General features: G+C 37.5%; 1 protein-coding gene across 2 annotated transcripts in view; it reads left to right on the forward strand.

Annotated features, from left to right (window-relative positions):
• WWOX (WW domain containing oxidoreductase) overlaps positions 1–22,602 on the forward strand; it is a 477,226-nt gene that overhangs the window by 105,757 nt on the left and 348,867 nt on the right. For both annotated transcript variants that reach the window (XM_058846198.1, XM_058846199.1), the window contains exons 7-8: positions 2,335–2,520; positions 6,168–6,432. In XM_058846198.1, the coding sequence (XP_058702181.1) occupies positions 2,335–2,520; positions 6,168–6,432 (451 nt within the window). The remainder of the gene's footprint in view (positions 1–2,334; positions 2,521–6,167; positions 6,433–22,602) is intronic.

Below are 22,602 nucleotides of genomic sequence, written 5' to 3' on the forward strand. Positions count from 1 at the left end.
AGGTGGAATATGTGAACCCTTTCTGTCTGTGATTTATCACTTCCTAGTGCACATTACAATTATCAAATAGAATGACTGACTTTTAAAAAGTGTCATATTTGTTTTGGAGGGAATGGTGATGATATTTTTGGTATTGCTACTGCATTCATGTGCTGCAGTTCTCTTACAGGAGGCTCTTATACCAAAAATTGCGTCTGTGTTGGAGAAACTTGTTCCTTTTTTCCCAGCAGATGTACAAATCTGTAAATTAATTCTTGCTAGAGCTTTTCATAAAGTCTCATAAGAGGTGATGAATCATCCAAAGTTCCATGCCCTCTCAAGCTTCAAGCAGCTTTGTTTTCCTCTTGGCAGATGCATCTCAAAACAGGCAAAATGAACTCTGGTTTAAATGATTTTGATAAAAAGTGCTTCAAAAGATCTGTTACCTTCTAAAGAATATGATCCTGCACAACTCAGTGAATGTCCTGCTTGTGCTGTGCTGAGTGAGGCTGCAGAGATCAAAGAGCTGCCTTTTTTTGCCATTTGGTTTGAACAGAAAGAGCTTTGCCTTTGTAAGGACAGTCCCTCTTTATCTTCAGTTTCTTTTGTGGGTGCAGTATGTATGCACAGATATTCTGTGTATGGGTGGCACTGCCCAAAAGGCAAATCAGAAATCCAGCACTTCACACACGGAGCCTCTCAAAGCGCGCAGATGTTTCACTCTGCTTCTGGAGCTTTTGGTTAAAATTTTCCAGGTTGGCAAAGGAACAGATGATAGAATGTTAACTTCTTATTCAAGCACGCTACACTGGTAACTTCCCAATGGGCTGGAAATTGAAATTTATTTTAATAAGAAAACACAGTCTACTCTTTATGTCCATCCTTATGCATTTCTTTCAGTATTCAGCTAAGGTGTGTTTGATTCCCCCTAAAATGAAAACTGAGCTATCAAAATCTGGTGCTTTCAAACATGGCAGAAGGAATATAATTACTTAGGTTTGTCTGTCAACCTGGGGCTTCATGTTGCACATTATTTTCCAGAATTCCTTCTGCAGATGCTCAGAGTTGCAGTATACATGTCCTTCAATCATGTGGGGAGAGGTTCTGACTCTGTCTCCTGCCACGCTGTGTGTGGAGGGCTGTGAGGAGGCACTTGAGAAGGACAGAGGGCAAGCAATTATTTTTCCTAATTGTGCTTCATTTATTACCTTCAGAGTTAGAGTTTATGTTGAGTGTTGATTTTGTCTCCTGGGATTGCAGTAAAGGCATAATAGGATGGAATAGGCTAAACAAATGTGACAGATCTTAATATTCTGGTGTTGGGACATCACAAGTGTTAGTGCAGGAATTGTTGGCTGTCATTATTTTGTGTGACTTTTCCAAATGAAATACACCAGGGTGAGGGATGCCAGATGCAGGCTCTCAAACCTGGGGTTCTCAGCTCAGGTAGAGCTTGCTGAGGTCTGCTGCGTCAGGCTCTGACTCAAGGACAAGAACACGCTGTCGGTGCCAAGGTTTGCTCAGAGATGATGCAATCTAGCAAATGCAGATCCATCTGAGGTCTGAGGACCAGAGACTTTGCTGTGTTTCGTAAGGGTTTGGAAAGAGACAAGAAAGAACAGAAAGGGCGTTTGTCCTTGATCTTGCTGTGGAGGCTGGGAAGGCTGCAAGGTGTAGTATCCTGAGATTACACTGGAGACCTCAAGGAATTTGAAGTTTTCTGGACCTGTTTTTTGATTGAGAGAGGTATGTGGCAGCCTAGGTTCTTTTCTAGCTTAGTGTGGTAGAATCTTACCTTTCATTTCAAGTTCCTTTATCATGGCATTTCTATTTAAACTGCATTTGGTGAGTTCAGTGAGGAAGGATTCTGCCTCAAGGATCTCATATGTCTTGTGTACAGATTTTCCACCAAAAATTACATTGGAGAATGTTTTTATTTTCCCATCTCAGTCTTGCATTTTTTAACAGCATACTTCATCTGCTGCAGAAGTATAAAATGTGTACATGTGCTCTTTTGCATTGTGTCTTTATTTTTTTAATCACTTGTGCCCTACCAATTGTGCAGGTGTCATGTACCCCGTACAAGAAAGTGGCAGGAGTTGCTCCTCACCCAGGAAAGGTTTCTTTTCTAAATGCTCCAGATAGAGACACTTTCCTAACTGGCAATTGGGAGAGAAGTGGCATTTTGCCTTTTATTCTGTACCCTTTCTCCAAGGATGTGCCACTGTGGGGCTCAGCTGGACCCTGAGTGGGGCTGCTGGAATCAACTGGAATCAGCTCCTTCACCCTGTTCACACAGGGGTGTAATTACACATATTTAATTGACTTTTCTTTGTCCTCTTTCGATTTTTTCAGGCCCCTCCACATCCTGATCTGCAACGCTGCCGTGTTCGGTGCTCCCTGGTCCTTGACGGAGGATGGCCTGGAGTCCACCTTCCAGGTGAACCACCTGGGACATTTCTATCTTGTCCAGCTTCTGGAAGATGTTTTACGCCAGTCATCTCCTGCCAGGGTTGTCGTGGTGTCCTCCGAGTCCCACAGGTTGGTGAATGTTAACTTTGGTTTTGCTGGAATCTTTAATCCTTGGAGCATGAAACAGCTTCAGCAGAACCACAGAAGTTTCTGAAAATGAAGGTCCTTGCTCTCAAGCATTTGCCTTTGAATAATCTTTTTAAAAATAGAAGCATTACTAATGCCTGTGGATGTTTCTGGATTTGGCTCTGTTGCTGGATAAAGCATGTTCTAGTTTTATAACAGTATGTAGATATTTTTTTGATTATTCTTTGTGTGAATGCAGATTTTCGCCGTGTTTCAGACCACTCATTGATTTTGTGAGGAGATGGAATAATAATTGATTAAATCTGAATGGCACGACCTATATTGATTTGTCATTCAACAACTTCAACATCTTAGCAAGAGGAATGTGCAGATATTTTAGCAGGAGAAACAATGCAATTAAAAACTGCTAGATGAAATCCAGTTGTTTTATAATGAGAAATTAGGGAATTCAATGCAGACATTAGCTGTATAATTGTAAAATGGGAAGTAGTGTAGTTAATACATATTACAAATCTGGCTATGCCTCTTTTGGTGAATTTTTTAATTAAAATGTTAGATGCTCATCTTTTCTACTGCCAGGAAAATATAGTTGGCAAAAAAGATGTTGATGAGGTTTGTCTTATTTCAGATGTGCTTGTGTTTCTGTGTTAATAACTGAAAAGATGGTTTTGATTTAAATAAAGTTCCTTGTGCAAAATGAATGCCCCAGTTCTGAATTTTACTGGGCACAAACCACTTGCTCCTTGCTGATTTAGTTCAAGGACTGCAGGATTAAACCTATAGCATCCAGCTTTAAACATTACTGTTGATTTCTATTTCGCTTTTGGTCGTGTGTAGCAGCTCTAGCAAACTAAAAGGAAAAATGTGTGAGTGCCTTTTTTTTTTTTTTTTTTTTTTTCCCCTGTCTTCATATTTCTGAAATGTTTTAGTGACCCAGAATGAAGCTTATTTTTTTTAATCATGTTTCCATAAAATGTAACCCCAGGGACCTGGTAGAGAGAGACCAGCCAAGGGTCGGGCTGAAACCTTTATCACTTCCAAACACAGGGGCTTATGGTATAAATGACACACTGCAGATAGATTTACTTTTACCACTTTAAATTTATGATGGCTGAAATGAAAGGAAGCAATAGAAAATGCCAGTAATAATCCTCCCCACTGTTAAAAGACATGAAATGTCTAGTAATTAGGTGGTAACAAAATCTGGACATCCTTATCTTTGCAAATCACACCAGGTTTGTGAAAGCAAGTAGCAGAGTCCTGTTAGGAGTGAGGGCAGCTACTGCAGGGCAGGCTCTAGAAATAAATCTGCCAACTCCAATCACTTGCCAGATGTGGAGGGCACAATGGGATATGTATAAATGAGCTGTTATTTAATGGGAGATTATGTTGAATTGTCAGATGCTTGTTCCCCCTTGTAAGTTTGTATCTCTGATAGCATTTTAAATGACATCTTTGTTTTTCACTGCATTAAGTACTGTGTGTAACCAGGGCTCACATCTCTGGACATCTTTATCTGTGTTTTTGAAAACATTTTGAAAGTGCTCATTGATAAGTCAGAGAGATCAGCCAAGGTTTAGAGAAGCCCATAAGGAAATAAGTAACAGTCTGTGTTTGAATAAAATAATGAACACAACTACTAAACTTCCCTTTTTCTAAGGAGTCCAAATAATGTCTTGCACCTTATGTTATCACTTAGACTGGTCACTGTAAATAACTGTGCTTTCCCCACCCCCAGTCTGTTTAATGGGAAGAAGTTTATGTAAGGAGTTAGTTAGGTATTATTAGATAGTCGTTCTTTCTGACCTACTTGAGAACTCTGTGCCTTAAACCATGTCGTAAAACAGAAAGTGTTGGTATCTAATTACTTCCATAAACCTTGACTGGATCTTTTTGCTGGAGTCAAGACCCCCTGTTAGGGGAAAAATAAAGTCCCATGTTTGCAGAAAATGCTATCCCACACTGCTCCAAGGCAAAATATTTATTTGCCTCTTTGGTTCTTCCTTCATTTCTAGTTACTTCTCTGGATTCAGCACAAATGGATTCTGTTTAAATTAAGCTTTTGGGTACTTTAAGCATGTCATATTAAAATCAGAATAATAAGTAGGTTGACTTTCCTTCTGTCTTTATTTCTGTGTTGTTAATTTGATTGTGCAGCCCTTATTCCCCTGAATGCAATGAGATTGACTCACACAAGCACACTTGCAGGACTGGACTCAAAATATGCCACCGTATTTCCTTTATACAGTAACACACAAAGAGTTTTATTTATAGATTATTTTTGGTGTCATAAGTGATTACTTGTGGAATGAATATAGGAAATTCCTCCCAGAATAGTCCTGTTAATTTCAGAAATGTATTTTATCTAACTGAAAATTATGAAAGAGAAATTTTGTTGTTGAAATTGAAGGGCTAATTCTGCAAGACACAGAACATCCTGGATTCCTCTTGAGTTCAAATACTGTATTGCTTTTCTCTGAGCGTATTATAATTCTGCTCACAGAATGAATGTAGAAATTCCAGCTGATCTCTTCATTTCTGGGCATGAGATGCAAAATTAGTAAAGATATTTTAAAACATTTTTCTAGTGTGTACTATAATTATGTTTATCCCTGTTCTCCCCAGCTGATTCTGAAAACTGAGTATTAAAAAGAGCTTGCTAAATCCTTTTTATTTTTAGTAGCTCCTCTGAATGAAACATAGATCTGTAACTAAATGTAGTATTATTTTCTAATATTAACAGATACCAGTAAATTAATAAATGAAATTGTAAGAACTGAGAGGAGAAATGCTTTATGGAAATTTATTTTTCTTTATCTAAATGTCTTTAGAACATTCACTACTTTGTTTCTTTCCTTTTTTTTTTTTTTTTTTTTAATAACAAACAGCTGGTGTTTAATGACTCTGTCAGACTCAATTAAAAAACGTCAACTAGTTACTTTGATTTGTGTTCAGCCATGCCATGGGTATACTTAAAAACATTATACTCTGCCAGAACTCATTTTGGCTTTGTTTACATTTATCTTTTAAACATATAAGACTATTGATGGCAAGTTACCAAGGTTATAACCCCTTTATATTCATCAATTTTTAATCTAAAAAAAAGCTTAAGAGGCAGTGAGACTCATCCATAGTTACTTGAACACTTAAATGCAAGTGTGCTGTGTGTGAGCACTGGATGAAATGATCAGGGGATGGGAAGAAGAGGAAAAGAAAAGAGAGCTGGGTTGTTCTACTTTTAATGCAGAGTTATTCTGTCCTACATTATTTTCTCCAAGCTGATCGTGCTTTTATGGACATATGGCAAAATCTGTTCAGTTTTCTTTTTTTAAATTTAAAATAAAGTGCTTTGTAAGTTACATACCATGTCTTTAAACCATCAAAGTGTTTTCTGAGTTGTTTTTCTTTATTATTTGCTGTTTCTAATTATCCAATAATTTTACTGCCATATTATATGGGACTGTTGCTTGGGTCTCAGGCAATTTCCAGTAGATGCTTTCAACTGCTAAATAAGCTGTTGTTTTATGTTGGTTCTGGCCAGGATCTACTCTCTTGTCTACATTTTATGTTGTTCTTAATGCGAATGAAATTAACTCTGGGGTATCTAAGGCATATTTACTGCTTTTCAGATTTACAGAAATTAAAGACTCCTCTGGAAAGCTTGATTTCAGCCTGCTTTCTCCATCTAAGAAGGAATATTGGGCTATGTTGGCCTACAACCGCTCCAAGCTTTGCAATATCCTGTTCTCCAACGAGCTGAACCGACGCCTCTCCCCCCATGGGGTGACATCCAACTCAGTCCACCCTGGAAATATGATTTATTCCTCCATTCATCGTAACTGGTGGGTGTACACTCTGCTGTTCACCTTGGCTCGACCTTTCACCAAATCCATGGTAAGTGAATGCCTTAAACTATTTTGTGCATCTTCATTTTTTCAAAGAGGGGCAGAAAAGTTGTAAAAATCCAGATGTATGTATCTACCTCTTGCCTTTTATAACCATGACCCTGATTTTAATGGCAAAAATCATTCCAATACTGTGCTCTAGAAGAGGATTCTTCAACCACTTAATATTTACTTTGTCAATCTTCTGTTAAGGAACCTTCTAAGATGGAGTGCATGACCTTGTTTGAATATATGATTTTCACTGTGATTAAGCACATCCTATGTCTTAGGTGTGGGATAGTTTAGAGTTATTTCTGTACCCAGGATACGTGAAACATCAAAAAAATTGCTTTGGCTTTTAAGTGGAATATGTTGACTGCATTTTTTATGTAAACAGATGCCCTAGTTAGAAAAGATACTGCAGACATTATTAATGGCTGAGGGAAAGTGCTTTCAGTGGTAAAAGCACCTTCATTCATATTTAAAAAAAAGCAACAACCCAACAATTTTCTTGATTCTTACAAAGTGCTGAAGACAATGGGTGTTTTCCATTTGTCTCCATTGGATTTTGGACTGGAACCATGACATAATGAAGGGCTATGCGGTTCTTCCATCGTCAAGGTTATGAGTCTTTATTATGTAAGAATTTGCAGCACCTCCAGCACTTGGAGGGGTTACTCTTATGCTTTGAACCTCTGAACCAATTATTTATGAGGAGTCCACAGTAGTTTTTAGGCAGAGAATGGCATTTTCCTCATTGAGAACTGGTTTCCTTTAACCTTATAGACTTTTTTTCATTCCTTTTTCACTGACAAAGAAGGGGCTTCCCAAAAAGAGGAGCAGAGAGTCTCCTTTGAATGTTTGCTTCTATGAATCAGGGAAATGAAAAGATCCTGCAGAATCTTCATTTATACTGGGATACTGTGTGTGGAAAACACAGGGTGTTCAAATACGTGTCCATAAAAGAAAAACACTGGATCTTCAGTAAGACCTGTGGAGCAAAACTGTAAACACTCCAGTGTTGACCACGTGTCAGTCAGGAGAACCCTCACACCTCCAGCCTCTGCCTGCATCTTGCAGTCTGTACATATGCAAAGCCTGTTTATGTCCACAAGATTGATACGTGAGTGCTCTGGCACCTTGGGACAAGTAATAATATCTTTCAACAGCATGTTACTTTGAGCAGGACCTATAAAACCATGTCTCTGCTGTGCTAGGCATTGTTTGTAAAACAAATTCTTGAAGTTCTCCTGAGAATGTGTGAGTGAATGTTATCAAAATCCTGTGAAAAAAATCCAGTCTGTGGATGTTTAAGAATTGTTAGTTTTATTTACTCTGACATATTTTCACAAAGGGAACCTTTTGAGTTTGTTGCTCAGGGAATCTTATCCTCTAAGGAACAAAATAAAACACCGATGTTAATTTTGAATTCTTTAAAAGAATTGATAGATTTTTAAATGATGTCTATTAATGGGTATTACCTGTAAGAGAATACAAAGTACAGGACAAAGATAGCAGCAGCACTGAATAACAGTGCACTCTGGTCCAACCTAAATCACTTCTGTTAAGTCCTTCATGTTTGTATTTCACTGAGGTTATTTGAATGTCATGATGGAGGGTATGGGCTGAGGTTAAACATCAGTTTTACAACTCATATTCTGATATGAATTGTTATGTTCCCCTGAACTCTACCAATGTTTCAATGGCCAGTAAAACTAGAAAAGTGCCCCTTCCAGGGTATGCAAACAAGCTGAGCTGAAATGCTCATCATCATCAGTGTAAGAGCTTCTATTTTAAGGCTTGTAGAGAGCAAATAATTTGCTGCTGCTGCTTCTTTTTTAGGGATTGTGCTCAACATGGAATAGACTTTGTTTGGGATCTTTTTCTGGGCTTCCTTTCCATGTTTCTGTGGCAGCTCACCCTGGAGTTTAGATGAGTGTTTTGGCCAGAATGTTGGGGGTGATCTCAAGGCTTTACAGCTGCAGTCCCAAGGTGGTGTCTTATTCCTGAGTTTTCCAAGGATGTCTGCATTGCACAATGCAGCATGATGCAGCAGCATTTAAAGTAGTTTCAGCTGAGCAGGGCCTGTCACTGGAATTGAGATTGGAGACAAGGTTGTGTGGAGAGAGGGGAGGTTTTTCCAGACAAGGAGCCACACAGAAATGCCTGGACCTGTTCTGATCTCTGAAGTTGTAGCTGCTGCAGCATTTTGGTGTGGTGGAGAGGCCAGTTCTTCCTGGAGCCAGTTTGAAACTGTTTGCAATGTCCTGATCTGTTGGGCTCCTGGAGTTTGCATAGATGCATGCATACATATATATATATATATATATATACACACAGACAGAAACTGCAGCTGCACATACCTGATTCTAAGAACTTCTTTGTATTATTTTGGTATCCAGGAAGTAGTTTGAAGTAGAGCAATGGAAACTGAAGATTCTCCTTTTTTTCCCACCCACCTCTTTTTGAAATCTAAAATCCACAAGGATTTCTACACAGAAATTGAGAAGTATTTTGTAGAAAGAAATAGTTGCAAATAAATTACCATTTTATTATTGAAGTAACTCTAGCTCTACTAATGTCAAAAGGCCTCTTTTTTACTTACCACAAAATAGTTACTCAGTAAGTCAGAGATGCTTAGATCATATTGAAATGTCAATTGAAACAAGTGGATACTGTAAAAAGCAAACTGGAAGAGAAGCTCTGACAGCAACTATGGCCATGCATATATTTTGCTGGTTTCATCTAAGGCTCTAGGGTTTTGAGTTTTTTTCTTTCTACCTCTTTTACTCTCTTCTCTCTTTCCCTCTCTCTTTAAAAACCAACTCAAGAAAAGTTTAACTGAGTTGTTTTTTTATCTTTTAAATTAATGCTAGTCGTTCAGACCCATCTGATTTGTCATTATTTACACACAAGACTAAATCTAAATATATTTTTTGTAGGTTTTGAGCTTACACTGAGTGTGGTATCTGGTGTCACCCCCAGGTGATTTTCAGTGTACAAGGGCTTATAAAATTATAAGCAGAGTGCCATTATCACACACTTGTGATAGTCTTACATAGACCTAAGTATTTTTGTTGGCAGGTAACAGAGAAGAAAGAATATCATGTGTTAGAGTAGCAAGAGCTTAACAGATGTTTCAGTGAGCTGAATTTTCAAATCCTTTTACATTAAGAAATGGCTGGGGTTTGTGGAAGTTCTGAGACTATTGGGTTACATTTCCTGTTGCAGTGTAAAGCCAGCCATTGTGTTGGAGTTTTCGCAGATGTGTTACCCCCTTTTAATGGTTGGGAGTAAAACATTGGTTCTGTTGCTGAGATATAAATTACATTTATAAAAGCTCAACTTGTCACCCTTAAAAGCCAGTTAGAAGTAGTAGGACAATTCTGCCCTTAATTTTTCACTGTGTAAGGGACTGATGCCTGAAGTGATCTATGATTTCTCCCTCCTTCCCCAATGATAGTAACTTTCCAGAACTAGATTTTGTATTTAAAGTATTCCTGTTGAGAATTGGAAGGGCCTCAAAGTCTTCTGCATGACTAATTTTTATATAAACCCATAGATTCTTGTCACTGGGATATTTTTCCAGGGGTGTTTAAGGCAGTAGCCCTGTATTGCAGTGTTCATACAGGCAGGAGGAAACTCCAGTGCCTACAATGGCTTCACTGGGTTTGCTTTTGCCATAAGTTGGAAATGTCTAAATTTAAATTTCAAGTCATGATTTCCCTGCACACCTAACATCAACTCAGAAATGTAATTCTGGCAAGAAATCAATCTGCATCTACAGGAGTGACTGCAGCCTAATGATCACATCTGTTTGCTTTTGATAGAAGCCCAAAAGAGGCCTTGTAGCCTCATCACCTCTTTGCTTTCTCCCCTTTCTTTGCTGAAGAAGCTGGAATTACCCTTAGAGCTGGGGATAGAATTCCCTCTCCAAGCAAACATTTTTTGCTGTCCAAAGGTCTGTGTGGGCTGTGTTGAGTTGATGTTGGCTTCCAGTTCTGAATTCGCAGCTCAGGCCAAATTCTGCCCTCAGCTGTGCCTGTTCAGCCCCAAGAGCAGCCCTGGGCAGGGTGGGTATGAGCGCGTTCCAGCACAGAATTTGGCCTCTGTTTCCTTCCTTAAGACATTCCTGAAAATGCACTGGGGTTTCTTGAAAAGCAAGAGGCATCTCTTTTTGGAAAGAGCCTCAGAGTTCAGGTTTGATCAAGATGACAGTTTCTTTTCTCAGGTTGAGTTCTGGGCAGGAAGTGGAAGAGGATGTGAGAGAAGGGAAGTAGCCATCCACTGGATATTAGCAGTTGTAGAGAGTGAATAAATCACATGGGCAGTTCTCCTGGTTTATGGATTAATGCCTGAAGTGTAGATGTTAAAGTGATGCTAAGACACAGCTCCCCTTTTTAACATGCAGGTTTGTGGATCTTACCTCCAGTACCATGGAGGGACAATGGTTTTATTGAACCCTGACAGCATGTGCTTCCTTGCACAAAACTCCTATTTAACACTGACTGAATTGGTTAAAAGGAAAGAAGGCTTGTGTGGAAGAACATTTTGATTTGTTATAACAGGATGGAAAAGAGATGTCTCCAAAGTAGTTGTTGATCATTTTGTGGGTCCTATCCAGCAATAAAATGTAATATAAGCTAGTTTATTATCAAACTTACATTTAACTGATACATATTTTAACTTGCTGCTAAAATAAATGTAGCATGAACTATTAGGGCAAATTAAATTTGTCCCCTGTAACCTACACCAGAGGAATGGAAAGTCTCTATGGAAACCCATCCCTGTGCCAAAGGGAACAGGTCAGGATCTCAGTGACCACAACAGTGCCCAAGGGGAGCAATGGCCACGGAATTCCCTGTATCCAGCACGGCCCCATAGCTGTTTGTGGAGCAGCTCTGTTTTTGTCCTGTAATTTTGTGGAGGAAATCAGGAATTTCTTCATCTCCTTGCCAGATCCTTGCAGAATTTCAGAATGCTTTGCCAAGTGTGTGGGCTGCAAGGCAAGGAAATATTTGGCCCTTGATGTTTTATATTACATGAAATTGAATTAAAATTTTAAACTAAAAAGAAGATTTCCTTATATTTTCAGACTGAAGAAGCCCTTTCTTATTGCTATTTCTTCTCTTTTACTCACCATCACTTATGGAGCTAAAGGGGACCTGGAGTGCTGTGGAATCTCTGAGGTGCTGTGCAGCATTGATCTGCTCAGAATGTATTTGAGAAACCATAAGGAAGGAAATTTCTGTTATATTATGAGTGTTGAGGTGCTTGGGTGAAAGGAATTGTGCACTCTGAAAGAAACAGCTGAACAGGATGTTTAGTTTTGGGTTTTTTTTTGTCCATTTACCTTTGGGTTTTTTATATCATCACTATACTCAGTATTATAAATTTGCCTCATCCTTATTGGTGGTGTTCTTGAGATCTTTTTCATACTGAAACATCATGAGTTGTGTTCTTTGCTTTTTGAGTTGATCAAAAATTGATCAACTATCGCAACAACTGAAAATAAGGAAGGCTTTGATTTTCCATGGATAAAGATGGCTAAAATTAGAACTGTTTGACAAGATGGTAAAAAAAGATATTTTTTTAAGTATTAAGCAGTGGAATTCTGTAGTTCTGGGTCTTTTTTAATTTTCACATTTATTTTACATATTGCTGTACAGATGTTCTCTTTTTTGATGTCAGTTTTTCCAAAAAACATGTGGAATTTTGTGGAAAAAGAAAGGTTCTCTTTGTGGGAATGTGTTTTCACAGTGCATGGTTTTATTCTCTTTTGTCAGGGAAGAAAATAGCTAATAACAGCATCAGAAAATCTTCCAGATTTATGTGTGCAACCTCTTGGCCTCCCTTCCTTCTGACTGATTAGAAGTAAGGCTTTCTCTCTCAAAAATGGGTGTGTGCTCCTTTGCTGCATAAACACCGTGTTAAAATTCTGGTTCTCTACAGCTTTGTGACACTTTGGATTTTGTGGCCACACACAAAAAATTTTTTCATGCAGTTCACATAAATCTAATATTTTTTGACAAGCATTGCTAAGAAAACAGCAAAAGAATTTATCATAGAGCTTTATTAAAAATAATTGGGAAGGAGAATGTAAGGAAAAATACAGGGAGGAACTTTCTGTGTGCATCACATATTGAGTTGTAGAACCTGAAAATTATAAACATGCATGTTCATATGCTTTTTCTGACTTTAGCTATCAACAGTAACTTTTGCTGGGAATAATCTAGCTTGAAATTAAGTCTTGATGATTTTTTTAAAAGCTGAAACAGATTTCATCTATATTTCATGCATTTATTTAGTGCTAATGCAAACATATGTCTTAACTTGGGAAAGTGGCAGCAATGATCTGAACCAATTTTTTGATATTTTCTGGCCTGCATCTTAACATATCTACGAACTGGGTAGTAATTTTATCTTTGCCACTCTTAATCAGCTGTCAGATTATGCTAGATATTATTATAGGAATAATTTTAAGAAGGTCTGGTAAACAAAAGGACTTTCATAGAATAATCTTGTACTTTCTGCCTAATCTTTGTGACCTGGTGAGCACTGAAAATTGGTGCTTGATATTACTGTGTGATGCTGAAGAGCAACTGTGAGTGAGCCCAAAGTCCCCCATTGATTTTTGCTTTGTTGAGCTCCAGAGCCCTCTGTGTGCCAGCTCAACCCTCCCTGTGACCTCAGAGTTTCTCATTTGTGAGCCTGAGCAAGGTCACTTACACATTTTGTTGTAAATAAAAGTACAATCCAGACCTTCTTAGTTAGCCAGCTAGCACATAAAGCACAGGATTCTTTATTTTCTTTAGTAACTGGAGAGTAATGGAGATAAAATTTTTATGAACAAGATAACTGTAAGCAAAGCAAAGTCAACGTGCTGTGGTTCTTGTATAATGATCCAGTGAACTGTTGCATTCTAGAAAGATAATCTCAAATATTCAGTGATAAAGTTTGAGTTTTTAACTAGCAATGGGTTTTTAATCACTTTTTATAGAAAAATAGTCCCTAAAAAGTCTTTTTTGGGCGTTGTTCATCCTGGGGAAAAGGAGGCTTTGGTACTTGCAGTACCTAAGGGAGCCCCAAGGGAGCTGGAGAGGGACTTTTTTACAAAGGCATGGAGTGACAGGACAAGGGCAAGTGGCTTCAAGCTGATAAAAGGCAGGTTTGTTTCCCTGTGAGGGTGGGCTGCCCAGAGAAGTTGGGCATAATGATCTAAACATCTGAAGTTCAGCAAAAGAAATACTTTTGGACAAAGGTTAGTTTGGTTTTTTTTTTTTAATTTGACCCTTAGAAGTTAAAATCCTGAGCGCAAAATTAAAATGGTAAATGGTAAAAGTAATGAAATTACATAATTGAATGTTGTTAGTCCATGTCATTTTGTGATCATAACTCACAGAGCAATATAAATTTTGTGGATTCTAGAGCATGGTTTATCTTTCCTCACATTTTTTTTTTCAAGTTTCTATTTATGAATGGACAGATGTTCAGGAAACCCCAAGTTTTTGTTGGCTCTGGGTAGAATAGATGAAATATGATTTCTTTTTTTAAAAGAATGTTGTGTAGATAATATGTTATGGAGCTATCATTTAAATACTATTTCTTAATTGGGGTATGCAGTGCTTAGTTATTTTATTTCCCTAGAACTCCTTGGATATCTGAGATGCTTTATTGTACCGTGGTCTTTTCATTTCTCACTCTATCATCTTTGAAGAGGTGCCATACCACTTTAAACAGTTCACCAATCAGTTTCAGATGATGAATTCTCTTTAATCATTTACATCCAGAGAAAGTCAAATATTCCTTAGGAAGCCAAAGTAATCGAACAGAATGTATAGTGTTTGTGCAGCTGGATATCTTATTTATTTGAAGTTCTCAGGGAAATCTCTTCTGACTTTACAAAAAAGATGGAAGAGTAAACAGCACCAGTGTCCAAGTAATATGAGCTAGAAAGACCCTTCTTTTAGAGAAAAGTCATTAAAAAAGTGTATTTGCAAGATCCAAAAATAATAAGCTATATCAAATGCAGAGTGCTACATAACGTTTTTTCAATATTCTTACTATTTTCACATGTGTGTATATATGTGTATGTATATGTGTGTGTATGTACCTACATATCTATCCATCTACAGAGATGAAAAAGATACTTGAGTCTTTAATATAGTTCATATTCCTGCAGAGATGAACACAATAAGAGTCTGTTTTCCTGAAAAAAAAATAATCTGTTTGTTTTTTTATGGTGTGACATGTCATTTATCATCGTGTTGGCATTCCCTGGACATAACTGCATAACTGAATTAACATTCCTAAAAACTTCCTTTCAGGAAAGCTATTGAAAATATACATGTATGTACAGAAATACGAATATTTCTAGACTTTTAGGAGGTATCCCACTGTGATGCTAATAGGGTTTCTAGTTCCTGTCTATTTGACATAGTTGTCTATTCCATAGTTTGGAATATATAGGCTTTTTTTTTCCCTCCTGAGGAAGATGTGGGGGAGCTTGCTGGGATGGTTTGTATGATTTCCTTGTGATAAAGTAGCAGGTTTGCACTCATTCTTTTCAGGCAGAAAGCAGACATATAATAAATAATATCCAGTAGATATAAATAATGAACCAACCCATTGTGCTTAATTCAGTGTAAAAATGCACCACAAATTATACAATACTTAATAGTTTTACAATAATCTGTGTGAGGATTTGTAATTAGAGAATTTCTGAATTAACTTTAGCTTTTAAAGTTTCTTTTGAGACTTACAATATTTGAGTCATTTGAATTTTCCAACCTCTTTATTCTGCTGTTTCTAGGAAGTTGTTAGTGTAGTAGCATCAACCCTATTTTAGCAAGGAAGATGTCAGTAAAAATAAACAATGTAATCAAATTCCATCCATTATTTTAGTGACAACATGTTTTTGCAGTTATTAAATATCAGTATGGATATAGCACAGTCTTCATTGGATGCCAAAAAAATCTATAGAAGGTAGTTGAGGTATTTTATTAATCGCAGAAACATCATCTTGAAATAAGATAAAGATAGCAATGTTGGATGATGCATCTTAGATAAAGTATTTTTTGATATATAGAGAGAATTGTTTGTCTTGAAAAACAAGATCTACTTGTCACAAACATGCAAGATTGATTTGTCAGTGCTGTAGATTTCCATCTTTTCCGGCAGTACTTTCTTAAGGGCTGATATTGCCAAAAATGGAACTTTTTTCAAAAAATGGAGTTGAGCAGACATAAGAGCTGAAACTTAGTGTGGGCTTATTTTTAATGTTTGGTCACGCCATTTCTCATTTCTTTACTTTCTCATAGATGGATGTGCACATACAAATAACTGATGAGACTCCTAACTGGTTATGGAAGCATTAGCCCAAGTGTTGAGCACCAGACTTTATGTGAAAGGAATAAGTTTGAAAATCCTTGTGCTGAACTGGCACATTAGCACTGATTTTTCTTTGAATTCTGTGCCTACTATTATGCAAAAAAATATTGAAGAACAATTTAACAAGCTAGAGCATAAGAATACTTGGAAATACCAGGATTAAATTTTTCACTTAAGTTCAACAGTCTTGGATGTAGGTATTTTTCTTAGGATTACCTTGTCTCTCCCTGTAATCTATTAATGAATGCAATTAGGGTTTTTTCATTTTGTGAGAAAATTGGAAACACAATTTCTTTTCACTGAACAGCATTACTATTAAATTGTTGTCCTGAATTGTCAAACTTGCATTATGATGAATACTAGTACAAGAAAACTAATTTAGCACTTCAAGTAAAACAACCACATTGGCAATTTTTTATGATAATGAATTTGTAACAGTGTCATTTAGAATCTGATTGTCTACTCATGTCAAGTAGCTCATCCCATCCCAAATAGTGTGGTTATCTAGCAGTATTAATTATGGAGCAATGGCATGAGCTGCAAAATGATACTATTGACAGTCAGGCTTCCCATGGCAGAGCAGTGTCCTGCCTCTGTAGGAGAGGAATTTCCCCATTGCAGGTTTCCAAGGCAAAGGTCCCAAATATTAGCAAGGTGGGCATCTGAAAAGTCCTTTCCTGTTTCCTCTTGTGGATCACTGGTGACCATTCTGCTTGAAATATCATGGCATAAATGTAAAAAATTAATATTATTTTCTTCATGTGTAATAACACTAAAATAAGGGTTTTCTGGGAAATAAGTTTATTTTTGTTTTTCAAGATATCATGAGTAAACAGAAGTAATTTAACTAGTTCTGCCAAGGAGCAAGGTGTTACCTGAGCTGAATGAAGGACATTGTTTGCATTTGATGAACTATTATGTTCAAAGTGAACTTCTCTCTTAGGTTTTACACAAAAAGTGGTGATTTTGTGAGAAAGAATGATGTGTTGACTTCTTCCATTCCCTTGATGAGAAATGTATGTGAATTTTCAACTTTAAAAGGAATTATGGCGGAAAGTATCAACAAAGCTGTCAGCTGTGATATATATTTATTGTCTTCTTTTTGGCTTTATGTTTCTAAAGGAAATGTTTTCATATAGAATGTCTTTTTATCAAAACAACAGCTGAGCTTACTTTTGGTGATGAGGTGAAATTTATCATTATTGAATTACATATGTGCTTATTCCATAGTCAGTAATGTGATGTTTTAAATGGTCTTCAGTTAAAGTCAATTAGGCTCTTTGGAACACAATCCAGACCATTTCTTGTCTTGGAAAATCAAATACTCTGCATGTCTACTCACCAGCAAAGCTGAACATTGCTCAAGGCTTTTTCTGCTGTTAGGAAGGGACAGAACACTCATCTGGAAGTTTTGTCGCTGTCCACAGCAAAGATTCCTGTAAATGCAGTCTAACTACTATCTATTCCTCTAAAATAATGTTTATGGTTGGTAATGAAATGTGACTGGGCCAAATTGTGCTCATTCCTGCTCACTAGCATCATAAGAAAAACAATTTTTCTCTCCTGCTTCTGTTCACTGTTCCCTTCTGCTGGCAGATACATCCATGAATTAATGCTATTGTATTGCTCAGAAGCTGGAAAAAAAAAGGCTGTCCAGACCTGAAATGGAGACTTAGACGTGGAATGAAGTCAGTCTATTTGCTTCAAATATCTCTACTGAGATGCTTGTAGTCTGTTGTACCTTAATGCTTTGGGAGATATTTGTGAGCCCTTCCCAAGCAAATATTCTGAAGTTATTTGAATGCCTTACTGCATGTCAGCACTGAATGTCATCAGTAAACAAATGGAATCTTGTTCTATCGTCTTCATTTGTTTGGTGTGCCATTTTCATAACGTGTATCAACTTCTGACTTCCTCTGTGTAGGTGAGGTAAAGGAATTACCGATTTTCTTTGGCATGATTTACTTTTGAGACTTTCTGGTGGCCTGGGCATTTTTTATGCTGTAAAATGAAGCTTGGCTGATAACTGTTGTATCAGAAGACAGATGTGATTTTGCCTTCCCATGGAGACAGTCAGTAAAGCCACTGAAGAATATTGGTATGTGGGTTTGGGTTTTGCAGGACTGAAAGTGGAGGTCTCTTGAGCTGATTTGAAGTCTTTGTTGATTCTCATGCTTTGCTGATATTTCCCCCTTTTCTCTGGTTTCTGTCCAGAACTGTGATTTTGCTGTGTTTATTAACTGATGTCAACTGAAAATGGCAGAGTCAGGGCTATCAGTGGTGTGCTCACTTTACCAGTAATGCCTGGCTAAAGGCTAGTTTTCCTACTGCACAATATTCATTCAAATACAAACAAAAAATTGCCTGAACCATTTTATGTTGCCTTTAAGAATATCAGGTGAGCCACTTTGGAACATTTTATAGGCATTTAAACTAAAGCCTTTATGAAAAGCTGTGGATTAATTTTCTCAGCCATGACATGCCCAGAGACGACACGTGCTGTAGATGAACAAAATTTGGGCTGCAGGTAACATTCCTCCTGGAATCTCTGCGAAGGGACTGTTACACTGACCTGATGGCATTTCCTGCACAGTACTGCCTTAACCACATGTAAATGTTGCTTTCAAAAGGTAAAAATAAAATTTATAAAGAGTTGAGAAATTTTTCACAATGACCATTTTAATGCTTGTAACTGTAAGTTTTGCTGGAGATAGTAACAAAAATATTGAGGGGTAAATCTTGTAGTTTTCTACAAAAAAACCCAAAATTTTAAGATAGTCACTTGTTTGTTTTTTTCTGATGGTAGTTAATGGCTAAAATCCAAATTCTCAGGCAACATGTTCATAAATGCTCACACAGAAGGAAAAATATTCTGCTTGTGCTCACTGTGAAAACAGCTGAAATGATGCCGTTGGAAAAATTTTATTTGAGGTAATCAAATGTATGGAATTAAGTGAAGAAGTTGCTGTTTCTTCTGATTTTTCAGATGATCATAATTCCTAAACATTTATATTGTGTTTTTCTTTTTCAACAGAAAAAAGTATGTTTTGAATAGATTCAGATAATTTTTTTTTTTTTCCTTATTTTCCTTTCTTCCCTCCCCCTCCTTTTCTCTGTCAATAACTAGAGAAATTTTTCTCAAATTACTATAAACATGGCATTGGATTTCAGAGGGAATCTTCAGTCTCACAGGTGACTGTTTCTAAAATTTCCAAGTGTGGTCATGAATAGATTGATGGAAGCTGTTTCCCAGTTTTTTATTGCAGTGAATCTTAATGGATGCCAATTAAAATATATTTACATATGTACTTACATTTCCCACCATAACGTGGAGCCTATAACATGATTTATACTGACAGATACTGATTGTTGTTTAATTCTTCCTTTTATCCACATAGTTTTGAATTATGAATTATATCAATCCTTAAATCTTTGTTTGTTTTAGAGTAGGTTCTTTTTTTTTTTTCTTTTTGCCTCTTGGCACACCATATATGCACTAGCAAGTGCTCGCAGTTTCAGCTGCATTTAAGGAAATATTGTTGTAAGGCTTTTATGTGCTGTACTTCAATCAGCTAGTGCCAGCAGTATCCCAGTAGAAAGACCCTCAACAGACCATTTTCAGCATTTTGCTGCAATTAAACTCCTCTGGTTTTAGCCCTCAGGCAATTTAGTACCTTTTTACATATGCACATTATGAACTTTTGACCAGGGCCTGGTAGTCATATATTAGATAGCAGCTTTTGAAAGCAGACTTAACAAGTTCCTCAGAGTATTACAGCCAGAGTCAGTTGTGGAAAAGGTAATTTAACCAACTTGCAGTGAGGCCATTCAGAATCGTACTGATGATCCTAAATATGTCTCTTTTTTTTTCCTTGTTTCCTCTGGAAGCTGGTAGCAAGAGCTCTCAAAGAATGTGATTGATCTTTTATTCAGTAGCTAACGAGGGCTGTGATTCTATTAGTGCTCTACAAGGCAAGGGAACAGTGATTTAATGAAGTGTCTGGCGAGCTGGTCATAGATTTATCCTGTTGTCTCTAATTTGCAGCGCCGTTGTGAGCGTGGAAGAAGCTGCACTCGCCGTGCCATTAGGCAGGTATTTCCTTAGTAAATTGTTGTAAGGTCAGGTGTAGTTATCTGGGAAAGGCAATGCCTCAGCCCTCACTGTCTGGAGATGACAGCAGCTGTGCCGAGCACTCGCTGGAGCGGAAAGCCAGGATCAGAGGTCCGGCTGCGAGCCCCCCTCGCCCAGCTGAACTGCCAGGGAGGACTAATAGAGTCATAATTGGTGATTACATCTGCAAAGGTGCAATAACATCTCAATACAAACTGGCTGGCGCTAGACCTCGTGCCAGGTGCTGTGAAGTTCCGTGGTAGTCTGATCCAGCAAAGCTCCTTTTCTCCGTTCTTCAAAAATGAGGCGATGCACCCTAATCGCTGCAGTACAACAAAAATATGAGAACATCAAAACTTGAGCTGCTTTAAAGTGACATTAATGTCTTCAGTACATTTACTTCGGCATGTAACCTGTCAGTCTTACTCAGAAACGATGCACTAAAATTTGCCATGTAGCTATGGATAAAATCATATCAAAAAATGCTTTGGCTTTCACTTAATTAGCACTAAATAATGCATTTTATTTCTGTCAACCAAAGGCCACTGAGTTTTTGTTTTGTTTTTCTTTGCTAACCTGAGATGCTATTCTGGTGATGCCTGTGGTGTTGCAAATCTGTTTTGCAGCATTGTTTTTTCAAAAACCTCTGAGTCCAAGTTAGCCAAGGGCAACCATTTTCAGAAAGAATTTGTCTTTGCATGAATTTCTTGGTAATTTGAGAAGGAAATTATGGTATGGTTTTATACATGGTCAGGGAGATCAATCAAATAATTCAAAAGTAAAATTGCAAAATAATGAAGCAGATCTCATATGTGTGGTTCTGTCCCAGCTAGAAACAGAACAGTAAATAAATGAATGCTTTTGAGATTTCTGTGGCATTTCTTGGTGGCAACTGGAGAATTCCCATGTAGAAAAGTGGTCAAAACTGGGAATTAAAGGGATCTCCCAGAGATGACACTGTGGGAGTTAGCCCACTTTGTTTATGTGTAGGTCACAATCCTAATTGGGATCTCAGCCTTGTGTTCCAGGCTCTGTGCATACAGGTAAAGAAAAGCTTCTGGCCCAAAATGCATCAAACCTGTTTTAAGAGAAACTGCAAAAATCTCTTGTGCAGTGGATAAAAGGTGGATCTTGGCAAACAGCAACAGCAAGGAGACAGTACCATGATAACTTGTCTCCTTATGTAATTACGGCACATGCATCACCAAATAGTTGTCATTGTGCTCAGATGGATGATTTTATATTTGAAAATTAAAATTTTTTTCAGTTGCACGAGCCCTTGAACCCCTGTGAACTTGACACCCCGTGGGATGTCATCTAGGACCCCTGTTAAATATACAGACACAATTAGTCTAGAAAAAGAGATATTGGGCTTTTAAATGAACAGCAAGAGGATTTAAAACACTAAGCCAAACTTTCTAATTTCCTAATATTGACACTTCTGTCCCTCACAATCTTATTATAGTATTATTCTCTGCTGATCTACCATTTCATCAAAAAGTCTACAATGGAGCTAAAAATCCAAGCCTTTTAGCCCATAGATCATTGCACTTGGTAAATGGCTTATTGTAGATTAGATAATGTGGTTCATAGCACATCCAAATCAATAAAAGGCTAGTCTGAATGTAGTAAAGTGCTCTCAGTCTGATTCTTTTTATTAAGTATATCTGCCATGAGCAAAGTGAAAATTTTAGTCTTTTTGCTTAACTTGATGTAAGAAAAAGACATTACTTAAATTTCTGCATGGTTGTTTTCTTTCCTAGAGAAGATCTGTTCCATAGAATTTAGGGGCTTTTTTGAATCAAAATTAAATGTATTGTCTGAAAAATTATGCAATTCTTATATTGGCAAAATTCAGAGCCCAGTGGTTTGGTGTTCCAAATCATCCCATGCTAGAAATGAGCCCCTAGATCTCACATTTGTCAGATATTCAGTGGGCTCTGTGAAATAGATTATTTTATAGCTGTTCTTACAAAAATCATCAGCAGAAACTCTCACCTTTAGCAACAAATGGAGGTGGGGAAATGTGAAAGAAATATTTTGAAGGTAGAATGGGTGATTCAATACCAAACAAGAAGTGGTGTTTTTGTCTGGGTCAGGAGAGGCCCAGGATTCACCAGGAATCTGGGGCTGAAAGGGAGGATGTGGTGGTTCTTTCTGCTTCACCCCATGAATGATCCTTTGTTTCTGAAGGGGTAGAAATATCAGGAAGGTATTATTTATCCAGGAGAAACTGGGGAGGCTGATATATGTGTGTCAAGGGTGAACAGGTATGGAGAGAGTTTTTACCCTTCTAGCTGGGGTTATACTTGGGACCTGGAAGAATGGTGGCAAAATGGTAATTAGTCTCTGCCTCTACTTTCCACACAGTTTCATTCATTGCAATGTTTTATTTTCCTGTTTACATCCATGGCCTGTCCTGCTGAGGAAATTCTGAGCTGCTCAACCAGGTCAAGAGCTTGTCCAGGTTTTGAAGCTTGGCTAAAAGGGGGTTTTAAAGGTATGTTAAAAATCCAGTGAATAGATTGGAATTTCTTGCAAACTATCAAGTCACATAAACTGTAATTGGTTGCAGAAAGATGCTCTTAACTTACCATTCTTTGACCATGTTATTGACCAGTATGTGTTCACCCATGTTATTAATAATTTATCCTTTGAAAAAATCTATGTGCATTATAG

Source organism: Poecile atricapillus, chromosome 10, assembly GCF_030490865.1.
Source record: "Poecile atricapillus isolate bPoeAtr1 chromosome 10, bPoeAtr1.hap1, whole genome shotgun sequence".
Taxonomy (NCBI): Eukaryota; Metazoa; Chordata; class Aves; order Passeriformes; family Paridae; genus Poecile; species Poecile atricapillus.